The sequence below is a fragment of the Drosophila willistoni genome (assembly GCF_018902025.1).
Source record: "Drosophila willistoni isolate 14030-0811.24 chromosome 2R unlocalized genomic scaffold, UCI_dwil_1.1 Seg167, whole genome shotgun sequence".
Taxonomy (NCBI): Eukaryota; Metazoa; Arthropoda; class Insecta; order Diptera; family Drosophilidae; genus Drosophila; species Drosophila willistoni.
This window is the reverse complement of record NW_025814050.1, coordinates 12,636,869-12,656,335: the sequence shown is the minus strand read 5'-3', so window position 1 is coordinate 12,656,335 and position 19,467 is coordinate 12,636,869. Positions and strand designations below refer to the sequence as shown.

Genomic DNA, 19,467 nt, shown 5'->3' with positions numbered 1-19,467 from the left:
TCGACGCTCAAAATATGAATAAATGAAATTTCGAGAAAATGTATGTGGAAAACAAAATGTGGCATTAGGCATTTCAAAAAGGTTACTAGATATCCTTTATTGTTTGAAAAATTTTCTAATTTGCCTGTAAAGAGTAATCCGTATTACGTATTTTATAATGGAATTAAATTTTGTCTATTGTTCATGTATATTGAATGATCCTGTCTTATTGTAAGGCAAGTATAATTAGGTTCCCCTGCCCCTCATGGTCAAAACCCCAAATAATTAATTTTATTTGTAAGATATATTAACAGGAGGCAAAAAAGAAATAATCGATCAAAAACAAGAATGTAATGACAATGAAAATGATCTTAATAAGATATTTAAACAAAACTTTTTATGGTCAGTCTGCCTACCTCTCAGACTCTATTTTGTCCAATCAATTTCAATGAAGTAAGTAAGTCGTCTCGCCGACTTAGGTATACCATACATCAGTAAAGCAAATATTTCAACTTTATTAAACAAATGGATTTTCACATGCTTTTTACAAGCATATCTTAGTATCTCGCTCACTCAATCATACGAGCACCCTAGCGCCCCCACCAGCCAACGGCCAACTCCGGCCTTATGGAAAAACGTTTATATGCATAACTCGAATGTTTTTTGTCCGTTTTTGATCAAATTTGGTATTTTGCTAGATATTAGTATTAAATTTAAGTGTGCCAAATTTGATTGCATAAGGTAAAAAAATACGGGAGATAATTAAGTTTTTCAAATTACGGGGGCGGAAAAGGGCGTGGCAAAATTTTTATACATACAAAATGTGTGCATTTACTAAGCGAATACTGCAATACTGAATTTTAGTAAGTTAATGAGCAATGAAGCAATCTTTTAGTGATCGTAATTCTTTGGCATTTGCTAATCTGGTCCTTGTCGAACTTTAATCCTGATTTTTTGGACTCCCAAGAAATGGCGCCAACTGAAATTATTATTTTTATTTTTCTCTATACCGGCTTGATGTCGTTTTATACTAAAGTTGAATTTTTTTAACTACGAAAGAAAGTAATTAAAATTTCCCATCTTTTAAGATTTTGTTCTTTATAATGGGACAAATATGTATATATTTTCACACATAAAAGTCATAAATTTGTAGCCACCACTGTACCTTAAAAATTGGCTCACATTTAACAAAGTCACAATTCACAGCAGGTCACGGTATTTCAGGATCCTGCTCATCACTGAGGACTGGAAAATGGAAGCTAGGTAGATATGTAAGTGTGTAGTAGGTAGTCATTGGAATACTGCGCCCGATATGGCTGGAAAACCACCCCTAAAGACCTTCACAGGGCGGTGGCAACGGCTAGGTAAGTTGCGATCATCTGGCGGTTTGTAAACTGAAATTTTGTATTTAGTATTGAAAATGAACTAAAACTGTAAGGAATGACTACCGAAACAGGTAAAAAATTAATTTATAAAAATATTCGCAAGAAAGTGCATTAAAAATATTTATAATGATTTACAGATACTAAACTCAACACTTCTACAGCATCTCTGATGCAATTAAATGACGATGTTTTGGCCTTGATAGTGCGATATTTGAATGTCTATCAACAATTTCAGTTGGCCCAGTTGCACATTCGCCTGTCAAGCATTGTCCAAATGCTCTGGAGAACTCGCATACGGAATGTCGTCTTGGAGGATGAAATGTTTCGACGATCTGCAACATCGTCTAAAGAGTTTTTGGCATTCATTTTGGCTCTAGGACCATTTATGCAAGGATTAAGCTGCCATGGCATGGATGTAAGGCGTTTACGTCATCTGAGTAGTCATACTCTAGGTGGTATAACAAGTTTCGAATGGATGGCAGAGACTCAACGACGTGGACGAGTTCGTTTTGTGGATGAAGATGTTCGATTATTGCGTCGTGTATTTCCCTCGTTGAGGAAACTGAAACTACGAGGATGTCAGATTACGGGCAAATATCTATGTGATTTGGAGCTACTCAAGGAACTCTCTTTGGATGATTGCCAATTTTTGGAATCACAATATTTTCCAGATATATTTCGGCAATTACAATTACGTAAATTTGATATTATGGAAGACTGTGATGAGGTCAATTGCTGTGATTTGGTCGATTTACAATTGTGTCCCACTCTCGAGCACATCAAGATTGCCGACTATCATCTATGCATGGAATCTGATATTACCCAACAGTTGCTACAATTGCCCAGGCTGCATAAATTATCCATATACTCGAGGAACTTTGTATTCGATGTCTTATCGCGCATAGCGCGTCCCAATAATCTACCACCGGGTGGCGAGTTAAGGGGCATCATAGGAGGTCGTCAGCAACAAATTGAGGGATTCCGTTTCAGTGGTTTACTCCATGACTATGGACGCTTCTTTCGCGAGTTAAGTAATCTACGTCAGCTTCAAAGATTAGAGCTACATGGTCTATTGGAGGAGGGACAAGATCAATTGCAATGTCTTGAAGATCAAGCCCTGCTGCATCTATCCACTAAGCTGCCAGCCTTAACTGAACTGCATTTATGTGGCTATCAACTGGAGAGTCCAGCGGGCATACTCGAATTCATCATCCATTGTCGTCAATTGAAAATTGTGAATTTTACACGTTCCAAATGTCTGGGCGATGCCTTGGTGTGGCGTTCCTTGGGCATATTAACCAAACAGAAATGGCGTCATGAGCCCATACGATTGTGGATCGGGGAAAGTGATATTAATCCTGAAATAATTCACTCATCGCGCTATTTGGATAATGAACGTCTGCTGAGGATCGAAACGAAGCGACTAAGCCACCATGAGGACTATATGAATGGTGTTCTAAAGTTTTGCTTTGTCAGATGATCAAGGGTGCGTGTGTGTGTGTGTGTGTGTGTCTATGTGCCTGAGCCATAAATCAATTTGTGGACAATACAAATACAGATAACGAATCAATAGATTAAAGACTTGAACTCTTTACCATTGTACTTGAAATACCCTGTGTGGGTAATAGAAAGTTTTAAACTGAGATTACAACAATAAAAGAAATTGATAAGCAGCAATCCAATCAATTAGTTGTGGTTTCTATTAGTTGTTAACCCATTGTTATACGACTGGGTTTAATGGGACATTTTTTCGACTCTGTAGCTATCTAAAGATTGTAGCTTTCTAAATGTAATTTTCTATCATCTTTATAGATCAAACTAGAAAAACAAATGATCAAGAAAGGGATTTCATAAGTTACTACAGGCTAGAACTCTGTAGACCCCTTTATAGATCCTTTGCCTATCATAAATTGTAGGTATAGTTAATCTAGGCAATGCTTTGCAATGGAATTTGTCAGCAATCATAAATCGTAACATCTATAATTCACAACCGATTTGCAAAATATTCTTTTGAGACCAAAATGATCCTTTTCATTAGACCAAAAAGATTGTTTCTTCAAATTTAATTTAACGACAGTTATGTAGTTTATTATTCGTTTAGATTCGTTTTCCTTACTTCTTCATATCCTTCAAAGTGATTATAAACGCTTTTTGGGTAGTAAAGTAAAATAAAAGTAATTTTAATTTCCCGTTGACTAAGATATTGTTTTTATCATTTAAATTAAAAATTTGAATCATCGTTTGTTGTTAAAAACACGTAAATTTTCAGATAAAAACACTTCCATCTCTTTCATTCCTTAGCTTTTTTCCTAAGCGCAAGTTTCAAATCAAAAATATTAAAAATGATTCACAAGAAAGGGTTAAAGAAGTTTTTAGTAAAATGTTTTTTGAGAGTGCATTTCATATTCGTTGCTGTTTGCTTTCTCCACCTATCTGACCCTTTCTCTGCCATAGTGCCAGTTGATAGTCTATCAGAAATTTCCTTGTGCTGTCGATTAGATTTTGACCTTTGGTCTCATTAGGGTTTATTTATTGTTATAATAGTTTAGTTTTTCAATCTCAACCAAAATTGTGTTCTAATCAAATCCCAGCGAAAATCAATCAAATGATGAATTAATCAATTGAATTACTTGGAATTAATTTGGGATCACATACATACATAAATAATTAAAATATATTCCAAAGTCAAAAAACAGGGTGGTTTCTGTTTAAAATGAAATCAATCGAATTATATAATTAAATCTTGATTGTGAATTCTCTTTTTTAAGTTACGCCCATGGCGTTCCATCCCATGTGAGTCCATGGACAATGGTAAATGCATTGCCAATGCCGCCTTCGATATTTTTATCTCATTCATACATCGAAATCGCGTCCCATATTGGGAACAAGTGTTTTTGAGAATCGCTGGATTCATGTTTGTTGATGGGGGGTGGGTAACCTTATCAGACTACCACTGACTAACTGATTGACATAGTAAATAATATTATGTATATGCACAATATATACATATACACACAATAATAATTTGAGAAGTTTGTGTTCATATTGGATGGCGATCGGGTTAGAGTTTAGGTGATAAGTTGCCTCATTTAAGAACCCACAAAAACAAAAAATAAACAAAATATAAACATATTTTCTGAAAGTAAGTACGATGCACTCATTTGATGATCAGAGGAGAAGTGCAGGGAAGAACACTAACTCCCGGCGGCACAAAATCGTTAAAGATAACCCTAGCCTAGAGAAAGATTATGGAGCTGTTGAACTGACAACGATGAACGGGCAACATTTAAACTATAAGTACTGCATTGGGGCCTAAGTGCAATAAACATAAATTTAATTGTACACTGAGAGAAATTCAAAATTCTTTAACTCTTTGATATTCTTAAAACGAATTTGCTTTAATACAGTTTTTTATAGTTCTATGATACAAATTGTTGTAGAAAAGTCAACAGCCCATAAAAGTATGCAATAGATTTATTGTTTCCTTATTAATTTAAAACTTTTTATAGACCTTTTAGTTAGAATATGATTTATGATCATGCAACAAGGCCAATTTATGATCTCAGAACATTCAAGTAATCCCCTTACGGCTTCTAAAGAGAAATTTTTTATCTGACTATTGCATATCTTGGGGGTTAAATATCTACCATTTAACAGCCCAGGATCCTTCTTCCTCTAAGATTTCGTTCAGTGTAATCGTTAACTTTCTTAGGTACAATATCATTTCATTTTGTTCAAGTTTTTTTTTTCGTTGATTCTTAACATTTCTTCACTTTATTTTAATATTTGTTTTGCCCCTACTTATTTACTTTTTGTTTTTTGTATTGAAGTATTGAAAATTGTATTTTCCAACGTCAGTCGCTATCAAGACGGCATTCGTAGCGGTTCCATTCAAATCAAAGTGAACGAAGAAAGTGTTTTTTTGATTCAAGTGAAAAAAGGAAAAAATTACAGACTTAATCAATGTTGAGTGATAACCTGCAGATTACAACGGAATAAACGAGGAAAATCAAACAGAAAAATTGTGTTAAATATTACATAAATAGGTATTGTTTTAATTATCAATTAAACAAATATATATGTACATACATACATATGTAGGTTATTAAGTGTATTCAAATATGTTTTTTAAACTTTTAACTTTGCCTTATACAATGGCATTTTATTGATGTTTAATGTATAGATTTTATTGTCAACCATGGCCTCTTCCGCCACTGTAATTTAACAAATTGTTATTTTCTTTAGCAATATTTGAAGTAAAGTTAAAAAATTTAGGACATTAATATATGTGGTTAATAGCAAGAGGTTAACCAAATTTCATGAAAATCTTAATAATAATAAGGAAGTTATACATACATATAAGATGATTTCATCAGTTGAATTAAGAGCGCGCTATTGATCGCTGGAGGTGCTAAAGTGCTAAACTGACTGTATTTGTTGTATAGCATGTGAAAAGAATTTCAACTTGCATTAATTTTGTAGTATTTGCTTTACATGGCACGTGTAATTTTTTATTTATATTTTTCCTTTCAAACACAATGCCTAGTGTTAGCCCCCATTAGTTATTTGGGTCATTCAACTAATGAAAGTAATGTAAATCACTCTATTAACCATCAATTTCCATAGTGAAAAAATTAATTAGATCAATGAATTATGCATCAATTCGATAGTACACCAGGGGAAAAAGAAGCAAAAATATGGAATTTTTATTGGAAAATCTAGTTTTGTAATGAAAGCTTCTAATCAAGAATCAATATTAATTCTTAATTTATTTAAATTAATAATAAATCAAATAGTATTATTTACATGCAAAGTGTTTTGGCGACATTTTTTTCTCTCTTATATCCATGACTGACCAAGCGAAAAAAAAACTGTGATTATAATTAGATCGACAATTAGTTTAAGTGTTTAAGGCTATTGCTATTACTAATGTTGGTTTATACCTGTTTAGCATAATATACACAAACAAATGCCTGAATATTTCTAAGCTACAGTTTCATTTCAGATCCTAAGGTGATAGTGAAATGATCGTTAAACAGCGTGTTATCTGGATTAGTTTAGTGGGCCTTTTGCTATCAAGCATAAGTTTAATTTGTTTGATTAAATTCAATGATATCCATCAAGGAGCATTGGAATGGTTTATGACATTAAAACCAAATTCAATGATAACCAATTTGTGGGAGAATCCCAATTTGGTTATCAATGTGGATCTATATCTCTTCAATTGGACAAACTCAGAGGATTATAAGAATCCTGAGATAAAACCCTCATTTGTGGAATTGGGTCCATATCGGTTTACAGAGAAGATGCAAAAATTAAATGTAGTTTGGAATGATGAGAATTCTACAGTATCATATTTACGGCGAAGTCGTTTCGATTTTATTCCGGAGAAAAGTGCGGGCAATCCGATGGACATAATTGTGACACCAAATTTATTAAGTGTCGGTATACATCAGAAAGCGATGAGTTGGAATCCAGTATTGAGAACCCTTATGCTAATGGCTTTAAATGTTTATGGCAATGAGCCGACTATGAAACGTCATGCTAAAGATTGGATGTTTGATGGTTTCGATACACCCTTGATTAAGATGAGCAAAATGGTACCAACTAGCATGGTGCCAGAATTAAAATTTCCTTATGAGAAAATTGGATTCGGCTATCCAGTGAGTAGTTAAGCCTTAAACAAGTATTCGTTGGCCATGTTTTAATGTGTTTTTGTTTGTTTCTCTCTAAATTAAAGCGCAATGGCAGCACAGAGATCTATGGCCATCACAATGTCTATACGGGTCGTCAGGATTTCAGTAAATTGGGTCAAATAGCACGCTGGCGTTATGATAATGTATCCTTTGCCAATCCCAAATGTCATCTTGGGGGCAGCACAGGAGAATTTCAACCTGTACCACTTAAGAAGCATAAACCTATATCATATTTTTTGCCCGAAATTTGTCGTGAATTGGAAGTTGATTATGCCGATACCATTACCTTTGAGGGCCTTGAGGCTTTTATCTATAAGGGCACAGCCCGAAATATGGCAAATGGTAAGACATTTTGTTCCATCCTTTTTGAATCCTCTTTCATATCTGTTTTTTCCTGTAGCAACTGTGAATTCCAATGAGAAATGTCACTGCATGGATAATTGTAAGCAGGAACGAACAGGAGTATTGAATGTATCAACCTGTTGGTATGACGTTCCTGTCTTTGCATCGTACCCGCATTTCTACAAGGCCGATCCATTCTATGTAGAGCAAGTGGAGGGCATGAAACCAGATAAGAATCGTCATGAAATGACAGTGATATTAGAACCCAAGACAGGTATGATATTGGAGATAAAAGCACGCATTATGGCCAGTCTATTGGTGGAACCAAGACCCGAATCGTAAGTAATTAAAAAATGTTTTTGAAACTTATCACTAATTCTCACCTTATGTAGAGTCTATCGAAAATCACGTCGTCACTTCTTTCCTCTCATTTGGGCTGATTATAATGTACGCATTACACCTGATTTATTGGATCTTTTGAAATTAGTACCCTTGTCAATAACTTTGGGAAAATTCTTATGCTGTTTGGGTGTAATATTAGGATTAATTTTACTACTCTGGTATCCAAGACAAATCCTATGGAAGAAACGTCTAATGAAAACCATAGAGATATCTGGCATGGAGGCGCGTTGTATGTCAGAGCAAATGAAAAGTTGTGTTATCGAAGGATCACCATTACTTGATGGCCTACAATATGTTCCCAAAGAGCCGGCGGGACGAGCCAGTTGAATTAGTTTTTACCAATTAAACTCATTATGCTAATGTGATAAGGATATATTTTAAGGGATTATTGCCTTAGTTTTTTGGCTTAAGTGACTAGTTGATATTTTATTTCTTTTAATTGGGTGTGTACAAATTAAGTTAATATATAGTTAATTAAAATAAAATTTAACTGTGTTTCGACACATTCTAAAAATACTACAAAAAAATTCCTCTTTATCATTTGAACTTTGCTTCTTTATTTTGTTACTATTAATCACGCCATAATAAATACATACAAATGTACATAAAAAGCTTTGGTAAAACTCCCAAAAAAAAAAATAAGTAAACAAGAATCACTCATCGCCCGCCCCCAATTCCTATACCTACTGATAAAAGCAATTATGGGTTTTATGATACATTTCTTGTTACTTTCTGTGATTTTTAGTTACTATCCTCATCATGAGACTGCAAAAAAAAGGAAAGAAAACTATCTAGAGGCCGTTACAAATTTGAAAATTTTACCGTTTTCCAACCGTTTCCGTTTTAATACAAAAATAAAGAGACAAACAGGTTTCTTGCTCAAAGAGAGTAAAAGAGATAGCCAAAGAGATAATGAGAGAGACGGTCAGAGAGAGAGCGAGAGAGGGAAAGAGAAAATGAGAGACATTGCTCATTTGTAGTTGTTGTCTGATTATACCCTATAATGTTAAGTCATATAGAAATTTTGACTAAGAATGCTCTTTGTGTTATTTGTTTAAGTATATAAAATAATATTTATATATGTATGTATATATTTTTTCTCTTCTCAAATTAAGGGCTGCTTTAGTTACCATTAATACATATTCTAAGAAGATAAATTACTTTTTGCAACCGCTGACGTAATACACTTTTATGTATATGTATAACTAGTTCAGGGATTCCCTAAGGCTGCAAACAGAGTGCGCTCTGTGACGAAGACGAATTGAAGACGAATCGCTTGCTAGTTACCATTGTTTTTGTTTGTTTTTTAAAATTTTTTTTCTTTACGTCACAATTAGCCTTCTAGCAGATATAATTGGCGTTTTATTAAAAGTAGTCCAATTTTTAATAATAAGTGGCTCAATTTTAATTAGAATATATTTGATTATAATTGTCTTTATGGTATATTCCACAAATCGATGAAATACACCAAATGTTTCTTTTCCCAAATCTATAGGGTGTACTTTTTTAATTTACTTTTATACGTTTTAATTTAAAATATAAGCTTTGCTCCATCAGCAGGTCATCATCTCATCCGGAATCCATTGCAACCTACTCGCAACGCAAGCAATTTCTCTTCAGCTTCGTCTTCGTCTCAGCACAGTGCACGTGCTTGCAGCCTAAGAAAAATGTCTGTCTGGCTCTGAGCTAGTTGGCAAGAACGTAACCGTATACGTAAGAGTATACAGTAGTCGATGCAGTCGTATACATATTTACGCTTAATGAAAAAGAAATAATTGCTGTTGCTTGTCGGTGGCTCGACGACTTTTGAAAAATATATACGCCGCTTTTTTTTTTTAGTCACAGAGCAACCGTCTAACGGACCACGACGATCGATCGCGTTTTGGGTCTGGTTCAAGATCAATATAATATAACGGTGCGAAATTAGATTAAGACTTATGCGCGTGCAAGTGAGACGACGAGACAATTAAAAACAAAAAGAAAAAAATCAAGTCACTAAAGTATTGTTGGGCAGAAGGCAAGGCGGGGAGACGCTCACGCAAAGAAATTGTATTTACACATTGGCGTCTCGTTGCGTGTTGCCACCTCGTTGAATATTTATACAGTGACAACAATTTACGATTTACAATTAAAATTAATATCTACAATTGAACTCAATGCAAGTGTCATGCAAAACAAAATATGCGATTGAATGGAAACAGACAAAAAAAACCACAAAACCGAAGAAGCATTAGAAGTGGCATGTAGCGCAAAAAAATAAGTTAACAACGTAGAAGAAGCAGAAGCAGTGCTAAAAAAGCATAATAATAACAACAACAACAACAAAATGTAAGCAAATTTTTGTAGATGAAGAAGAAGAATTAACGCTACGCACAGCGGCATACATATGTATGTATGTGAGAGTGAGAGAGACACAATTAGTGTGTGTGTGTGAGTGGCAAGGGCGCGGACGCGGACGGACGAATAAAACGTGCCGCGTTTAGCTGTCTCGCTCTATTGTTTAAAGATCAAATAATTTTAAATGTTTAACAAATGTATGTAGAATTATTATATATTAGGGAGTTTACTTTTTATGATGCTCATATCAAAAGATTCCATGTCTCTGACGCATCACACAGAGTGAGTTTGCCAAATGGAAACCGATAAAGTATGTACATACATTCATACATTGCATGTGTATGTATGCATATGTGTTAATGTACATATATGTATGTACATATGTAGAACAGATAGCGCGGGTGGGACTTACACCGCATACATTTGATCAAAAAGGGTATACTAAAATTGTCTCAAATGCAATAAAAATTTATTTCATAATCACCCTGCTCTTACAGGGTGTTGGCTTAAATAGTTTTGTTATTTATCATCTGATTGACGTCAGCTGATTACAATTTTAATCAAAAACTTCACAGTTTATAGACCACGTTATAGGCATTTCTTGGAAAAGAAGTTTGTGAACAGCTTAGCATAAAGGAATTTAAAGCAAAAAACAAATATAGGGTATATCGAAATCGGATCCTTTAATTATTTGGACGACTGGTTTTTGTTTTTTTGGCACATTGCACCGTCTATTAATAGGACAAAAAGTCAAAAAGCATATAAAAACAAGAAGAAAAAAATACAAAACATGTCAACAGGTTGCGGAAGTGACGGGTTGAAATATATTCAAGGACTTGGGCTCTCTGGTAAATAATGTATTTTGGACAAGAAAACGAAAAATGAACGTTAAAAGTGAACTCTAATAGTCATAAAGACAACACAAACAATGTAGATATGTATGACTCTTGACCAAGTGCTAATTTACCTGATTATTATTTGCTCAAATGAATTGGCGCTATACGAAAAAAAGTATAATCATATACACAAAAATATGTATGTGTCTGTACTTAGTGGAGGGGTAAGGGGAATAATCAGAGCAAATGGAGGTGCGTTAGAGTGAAAGAAAGAGCGTGAGTGAGTGTGAGCGTGGGGGAGGTGTCTATATGAATGTGCTAGAGTGTGTGAGTGATATAGATAAAGAGCGGGGCGTAGAAAAACTGGTTTTCCAGTGTGTTTTTAACCTCGCTACGTGTGCATTAATATATATATAAACACAATACTTATTAGTAATTGTACGTGCTTTTTTTGTTGCATTGAAATTGTTTAAATATTGCCAATATGAATATACACGCCTTCATATAAACAGTAAACGCTAAAGGCCTAACCGACCGACCGATTGCACTTATCAGACAGACGAACGAATGGATACCTAGCAACACGACACTTTGTAGGGCTATGCAATGGTGCAACGGCCATGGTCATATGGCAGACCCTTAACGACCCTTTGCGTCATACATATCACGCACAAAATGGGTTTTTAATGGTGAAAAATGTTTCTAAGACTAAATTAGCTTCTTTTTTTTTGGTCAATACCAAACGAAGAAATTTTTCTCATTTGTTTCAGTTTATAATGTTAAACGCAATTAGTTTATTCATTGATGTTATTTAGTTTAAAAAAAGAACTGAGATGAATCATTTACATATTGGGTTTTTAAATTTAACAATTTAAAATTAACAATTGTAAAGTTGAAAATTTTGAGTTTATTTCTTGTGATGCCCAATTTGGTTAAGATTAGGTTAGTTTCCTTTGGAGATCATCTATATACATCAAGTAGATAAGTATATCGACTTATAGTTTAGTCTTTTCGGAACTATATCCAGAGATTCCGAGAAGATAAATGGAAGGAGAGTATGATCAGGCTAAAGTAGAAATAATTGCAAATTATTCTTCACAAACTAAACAACATTAAGTAGAAGAAGACGATTAGGCTAAGCTAGTATAAACAATCCTTGTCAATCAATCCTATCCTTAATTATAATCAGCAAATACATATTTTTATAAGCTTTAAGAAGGATTATGCAAAATTCGCATAATACAACTTACGATTCTTCTATAGAGCACAGTATTCCATAAAATTTCTTTTCAAGTCAGTTGATCTGTCTTGTAAGCATTTTATAGGGTTAAAGAAGTATTCGTATGGCAGTTTAGATAAACCTTAAATGTGACAAATTAGCTCTTAAACTTTTTAGAGAAGGAAAGAGAAACGGGAAATTCCTTTTAAACCATATTTTATAAGGGCATTTGTCGGCTTACATAGAATTCGACACGAGGCCGTAACTTTCCGCGATTTTCAATAATGGAATAATAATAATGTTATTACCAAGTAAATTTCAACCAAGTTTCTACTTCGGAATAATATAATCAAGTGTTAATTAAATTTCATAATGAAATTTTATATGCAACTTGTGGGTTTTTCCGATTTCATTTGTTTGTGTGCTGATATTTAATGGTTTAATTTACAAATTATCGAATTACAACGTTCGCAAAGGGGTCTAGATCTTAATGAGCTTACATATTAGACCGATTTTTGTTAACTTTGCTATAAGCTTGGCCTCTCCTGTGATCACGATTTCTCGATTTCATCCTCAATGGTACATTTTGTGTAGATATTCGTTTTGAGGTTTTGACTAATCGATCCTTTAGCAGTGAATTTAGTCAATTTACATACTTTACCCTAGTATTAGCTCTAAATATTAGGCTGTGAGATTGGTTTAAACAGCCAAACATGAAAATATCGAATTGACTGATCCTTTTGTTATCGAAATCGTTTTCTTCTCCACGTCCTGACCTCTACGATCTGACCGATTTCATACAAAATGGCGGCACTTCCTGCAGCTTAGACTGTTTTATAAGAATTTCTTAAAACTCTCTTTAAGGTTATTAAAAATGATCTCAATTAGGGGAAGTTTTTTCAATTGCAATTAAAAGTGTCTCTTGGAAATTTGTTATTTTCAAGCTGTGAGACCTGAGAGACCCAAGAGCCAAACGTTAGCAAACCGGTTTCAAATTATTTGTTTAACCCCTAAAATAAAGTAGTTTACATTGTTTTTTATATACTTTATGTATGTATGTATGTATGTGTTATTTAATTTTGCGGTTAGTAGCAAGTGAAATATATTTTTTATTACAATTAGACAACAGAAATAATAATGTATTTGAAAAAAAAATGTATAATTAAGTGCGTCGTAGTTAAAAACATTGTCGACTCGACTCGATTCGGCTCGGTTAGTTGTTTGGTTGGTTTGTTAGGGTATTCTTGGGGTGTTTTTACACCGCGTGATCGCATTTCTCTCTCCTCTCTTTCTCTGTTCGCTCACTTTGTGGCGATTTCTCAGAGTCCCTCGAAATTTTATTGGCATTGAGCCTAATGTGTGTTGCCCTGCCTTTGTGGGGAAATTAAAATTGATAAGCTATAGGCAGGCGGCTATAGATGATAAGCAGCTACCCGCATACACATTTACTCACACAACTCTCTTTCAACAGAAACAGCCAACACCAAATACAAACAAACAAAAAAAAATAATAAACCTCATCAATCTAAAGCCAGTGACCAGACAGAGGAGAAGTCAGACACCAGTCAGTCAGTCAGCCGATTTTGCCCCATCGTGCGCCCCCTGCCTTATTTAGTTGGAGATACAGAAACGAAGTCAGAGAGATGACATCACGTGTGCGTCATTGTGCCCGTTTGGGCATCGTTGCGCTTGGAATCTGTTGCATAGTAGCCGGCATATATCTATTCCGCAATTGGATCGACATGTTCACACGCATGCGCGGCAAGGTGAGTAGACGAGAAGAAGAACAAACAGAGTGTTATCTAATCTATGTTATCTTTTCAACGTGTGTGTACATAGCCAGATTAAGAACAACAGTTGTCATATTCTTTCGTCTCATACATGAATGCATACAGCAAAGTTCACTAAAATAGCATCCTCTTAAATTACCATATTTCCAAGTCAAGAATAGGACATCTCTTGAATGTATTTTTAATGAAATTTCGTCCATTGCTAAGAGACAGACTTTAAATTATTATTTTATTATTTAAGCGTGCCAAATTTACTCAATCAAAGAATATGTCCATCGTGTAATATTGCGTGAGAATTAAGGAAAAGAGTCCAAAAAGTCTTGACAATTCTAGAAACTCTTCAAAATAATGTTACTTTGAATAATTTTTTACTTTTTGTGGCTCTCTTTAGTGAGACTTGAAAGTGCCCGTGTAAATTTTGATAAATATTCATACGTTTTTAATTTTCTAGCTCAAAAATGTTAATTGAAAATGTTTTCAAACTCTTTCATGTCTTTGTTGACCATTTATTCGTGTTGTTCTAGTATTAATGGTAATCATCTAGAAAATGCAACCAGTCTATTCATTTTCTTTAGATAAGGGATTAATCCTAACCAATTCTTTAAATAAAAAATTAAGTTAAAACATTACAAATTTCGTTGAGAATTCATTTAAATAATGGCAATGAATTTTATTCAACTTACCATTGACAAATTGATTATGTTTACTTTATTTTATATTCACGCAAAGATATATGCTTTAAATGTGAACTGGAATGTTTATATTTGTTAGTTTTTGACTGATTTATACAAATTTAAGAAATTCTTGGTCCAAAAATTCGGTTAATTTAGCCTATTATAAATACTGTTTCTAATTAATAAGAATTTTGTGCAGCCTACAGTCAATTAAGGTGAGCTTTAAAGCCTTAGCTTAATGGCGTTGCTATTTTTGTGAACTCCGCTGTATCTAAAATAAGTGTATAGTTTGTGAAATTGAAAGGGTCAACTGAGTTGAGTTTTTTCTCATTTGCATGCGACTTTAACCTCAGTAATTGTCGATTGATTGAAGCTCAATTCAATTCGCCGAAATGAATTTTATGTATACCAAAGAGGAAAAAAGAGCCAAAAAGAGAGAGAGGGAAAAAATACCGAATTATATTTTGCAGGTGTTCAATAAACCAAGAGATAAGATACTAAATTTTTGAATGTTAGCATTCTGTTTTTCTTTTTTTGGTGTGTATTTCTTTTTTTTTTTGGCAACCTGACTAATAATCATAGTTACTGATTAAGTTGATTGACTGTATCATCCATCAAATGAATCACTCAACAGCAGGGTTGATCATTCGATATGGAATTGATCTATAGCCATTATGATGATGGCCAAACGGAAATGTTTTCTTACCTTCCTTCTTACACACACACACAGGTTATTTATTATCTTATCATTCAGTAAAGTGAACAAAAAAACCTCAAAATTAATTTAGCGATAGGTTTAACTGACATATTTTGCTTTCGATTAGGGAAGGTGGAGACGACTCGGCGAGCTATGTGTGTGGTTTGTGTTCCATAAAAAGCTTAAAGCAAAGCACCTTTGGTTACAGGTGTTGTGCCCTTGACCGACCATTGCACACCTGCTAATTGATTGACTTCTTTTGTAATAGAAGGTTCTATATATATACATATATGTACATACACGTGCCTTTCAACCAATTTTAATACAAAGAACAAAAAGTTTAACAATATCAGTTAATTTTTTGATTGAGTTAGTCATTTCCGGCTCCCTTAAGAATGAGATTAAACACCACAAATTAAAAAAGAAAAAAAAAAACAAACTCTGATTAAGACCACAAAAATTTCGACTTGTGTGTTGAGTTTATTCAATCGCTTAGAGAACCCTTTAAATCCAATTTATAAGTATATAGTTTTATCGTTGCCATCAACAATTTTTACATTAATCATTTAAAATTGATTGCTACAAAATAATTAAGGTTATTTCTAGATACATATGTAAGTGTTTACATAAGTTTCTCTATCTGCAGTACTTTTTTAATTACATGTTTGCGAAAATATTACTTGATCTTCGCCGTACTTTTATTTGCAATGCAATTTGTTTATTTATTTCAATCAGATGGCAGATTGTCATATGAAATAGTTTTAAAAGGCCCTCAAGCCTTTTTTTAAGTAAAATATAAAATTATGAATCAGTCATATTGGAAAAACCAACTACTTTTTATAATTACATATTTCAAATGTATAAATATTCAAAGTTTTAAAATTAGTATATTTCTAAAATTGATGAAAAACAAATTTGATTTTCTTTAAGCTTATGAATTTGATCTCAATTTATTTAAACAAATTTTTCTTATGGAAGTTTAAACATATTCGAACGAAAACTTTTTACATTTTTTTTTCAACAAAATAATCTTTTTTATGGATACTTCTCTGTTTTTAAGATTTATGAGCAAAGAAGTAAAAACTTCGAAAGCCGACTCAATATTATTAATTTCTCGGAAATTTCTTAATCTCAAGTTCCTTTCTGATAGACTCCGTTTCGCCGTTTCCTCTTTCTAAGCCACTGAATGCAATAAAAAATATGTTCAATCGAAATTCCTAACTTATGCAGGGTTCAGGGAATTGCAGGGTGAGGTATTTGTTTCTGAAAAAAATCATTTTCCACAGAGTTTCAATTTTTTTCAGCTTTCCCATACTATGAAAAAAATTTCCAGAAATTCATGTATACAAACATATTTAGTTTCGTATACTTTAATAATTATCAGTAAAAAGTTATAGTATATTATAATATTGTTTCTTGTTGTTTAACAGTCACAAAAATATAGCTTTAGAAATAGTGACTAATCCTTTTTAAGTCAGTCTATCTTAATGGTTGGACCTTGAAGAAATTCCAAAGATTTTTCGAGCACCACAAACCATGAAACAAATTTACTTTGGGTCTGAATTGTTGGAATTATATATTCGATAGAGTTATTTAAATTTTAAAGCCTCCTCTATATATGTACTTAAAGGCTTTTACTTTTAGTATTCTACATATATTTTTCTTAAATTGAATCAATAAATTTATACTTATGAGGCTGAAACTTAATTTAAGCTAATTGATTTCAATTACCATAATAACCAATAACTAACTTATTGGATAAATTTTTATTTGCTTTATAGGAAATGGCACTCAGTCCCACATCAAGATCATACGAAGGCTGGAAAGTTTCACCTTTACCATTGAATTTTGATGTCTATATATTCAATTGGACTAATCCAGAGTATTTTTATATTGGCTCTGGACAAAAGCCACGCTTCGAACAACTGGGACCATATCGTTTTAGAGAAAAACCCGATAAGGTCGATATCAAATGGCATAATCAAAACTATTCAGTATCATTTCGCAAGAAGTCATTTTTCTATTTCGATGAAGAGGGCAGTAATGGAAGTCTAAGTGATGTTATAACATCGGTTAATACCATTGCACATGTGAGTATTCAATTGCAAAAGAATTTTTATATTATGAACTATAACTAATGTATAATTTGGTTAAACAGGCTGGAGCTAGACATGCATCTGAATCATTTTTTGGAAACATAATGCTCAACGGTGTAAATTCGGCATATTCTCAACGAATTAGCATTACAACAACGGCAGAAGAGTTTCTGTTCAAGGGTTTTGAACATCCTTTCATTAGTATTGGAAATGTTTTAAGTCCCTCGATGGTGCCATTTAAACGTGTGGGCTATCAATATCCACGCAATGGCTCAGCTGAATTTGATGGCGATATAAATATGTTTACGGGAGCTGATGATATTGCGAAAATGGGACAGATTCATACCTGGAATAATATGACACATACAGGAGCATTTGAGGGTGCCTGTGGTCAGGTGATGGGCTCCATGGGTGAATTCTTTCCACCCAATTTGAAGCCAAAGGACACTGTTTACATGTACATGCCGAAAATGTGTCGGGCCGTGCCCTTAGATTACACGGAAACTGTCACTGTTCATGGTGTCACGGCTTATAAGTTTAGTGGTACGGATCACGCATTGGATAATGGCACCGTGTATCCAGAGACCAAATGCTTTTGCGAAGAAGGAGACTGTCAACCGATTGGTGTGATTAATATACGCAAATGTGCACAGAATTCCTCCGTGTTTATGTCATATCCACATTTCTATAAGGCCGATCCTAGTTATCTAGAAGCTATTGAAGGTTTATCACCGGATCAGTCGAAACATGAATTCTTTATGACTCTAGAGCCCAATGCTGGAGTGCCCATGGATGTGGGTGGTGGTTTTCAGGCTAATTATCTGATGGAGCCAATTCCTGGAATAAGGTAAAAATATAAACAAAATAAGAAAACATTATATATTCAAGCACTAACCTGACCTTCTTTTCACAGTTTATTCCGTAATGTTCCACGTGTCATGTTGCCAATGATGTGGTGCGAGGAGCGAGTTCGTGTCACCGAAGATATTGCCGCTGACATAGCATTAGTTCCTTTAATTGTTCTCTTGGGGCAAATAGTCACTGGTATATTGCTGGCTGGTGGTCTAATTTGCACCTGCTGGTATCCCACGAGGCAAGTGACACAACTTTGTCATGGTGATCCCAAGGCCAAGGCAATGGCCTTGCGTCCACTCGCCGCATTTGGTGGTGTTGGTGCCTCCGCCTTAAATTCATCGGCTGCTAATGCCGGAGGAGCAACAGCAGCAGCAGCAACAGCGCCAGGAACACTTTTGCGTACGACCCATGAACGCATAGGAGTCCGTCTGCTGGATTACAGACGTGACTCTGGTTTACACGAGGACCAGAATAGCAAGGAGAACTCACCGAGAGAGCGTCTAATAACTGAACCCGACTCGCCAGATGTGATAGTTAGATAATAATTAGATTTGTTTGAGAACAAAAGAAACCATTTAAGCTCAAGACTTGTTAAATTGTTATCTACACCTAGCTTAGATGAGTACAAAAGTGATGAAGCCATTTTGCCTATGCCTATGCCAATTTATATCATTTACATCACAAGTCCGCATAAACTTTATCCACATTAATAGGAGATATATAGAATTCTCCCCCTTTCCAAAACACTTGAGAGAGAGAGATTTGAATAAGATTATTTATTTTAGTGCCAAAAAGTTGAGAAAGCAGCACCCTAAAAATAATAAAATAAGACAAAAAGTCATTAACTATTTTAGTTCAGAAACAAAATGTATATATATATAGAAAAACTGAAACTATTCATCCCCATAATCACCTTATTTTGCCCATCATTGAAAAGTTTACACTGCTCACGTCCAAAGTATTTATGTAGATTAAATATAATACATTTATAAAATAATTATTATTGTAATACGAGATTTTAGTAGTTTTTTTTTTTTATACGAACACCTTAAACGTGTCAATGAAGTGATATAAAAACCAATTGTTCATCAACATTAATAGTATGAGAAGGTTTTCATAAATTACTTTTTCTTTTTTTAGGGCCAAAACAAAACTGAAT

The 19,467-nt window shown here is 33.9% G+C and overlaps 3 protein-coding genes across 3 annotated transcripts; all 3 read left to right on the top strand.

Moving 5' to 3' along the window:
- Nucleotides 1-1,376: 1,376 nt before the first annotated feature.
- On the top strand, nt 1,377-3,050 carry LOC6641947. Its single transcript, XM_047010712.1, has 2 exons — nt 1,377-1,435; nt 1,502-3,050. The coding sequence occupies exons 1-2, from the start codon at nt 1,420-1,422 to the stop codon at nt 2,842-2,844; spliced, it is 1,359 nt and encodes a 452-aa protein (XP_046866668.1). The 5' UTR covers nt 1,377-1,419; the 3' UTR covers nt 2,845-3,050.
- Nucleotides 3,051-6,382: 3,332 nt separating this feature from the next.
- Nucleotides 6,383-8,253, top strand: LOC6641946 (protein peste). Its single transcript, XM_002064832.3, has 4 exons — nt 6,383-7,027; nt 7,105-7,402; nt 7,461-7,740; nt 7,795-8,253. The coding sequence occupies exons 1-4, from the start codon at nt 6,389-6,391 to the stop codon at nt 8,129-8,131; spliced, it is 1,554 nt and encodes a 517-aa protein (XP_002064868.1). The 5' UTR covers nt 6,383-6,388; the 3' UTR covers nt 8,132-8,253.
- Nucleotides 8,254-13,667: 5,414 nt separating this feature from the next.
- On the top strand, nt 13,668-19,322 carry LOC6641945 (protein peste). The gene is made up of 4 exons (XM_002064831.4): nt 13,668-13,962; nt 17,139-17,447; nt 17,516-18,300; nt 18,367-19,322. The coding sequence occupies exons 1-4, from the start codon at nt 13,840-13,842 to the stop codon at nt 18,848-18,850; spliced, it is 1,701 nt and encodes a 566-aa protein (XP_002064867.2). The 5' UTR covers nt 13,668-13,839; the 3' UTR covers nt 18,851-19,322.
- The last annotated feature ends 145 nt before the right edge of the window (nt 19,323-19,467 follow it).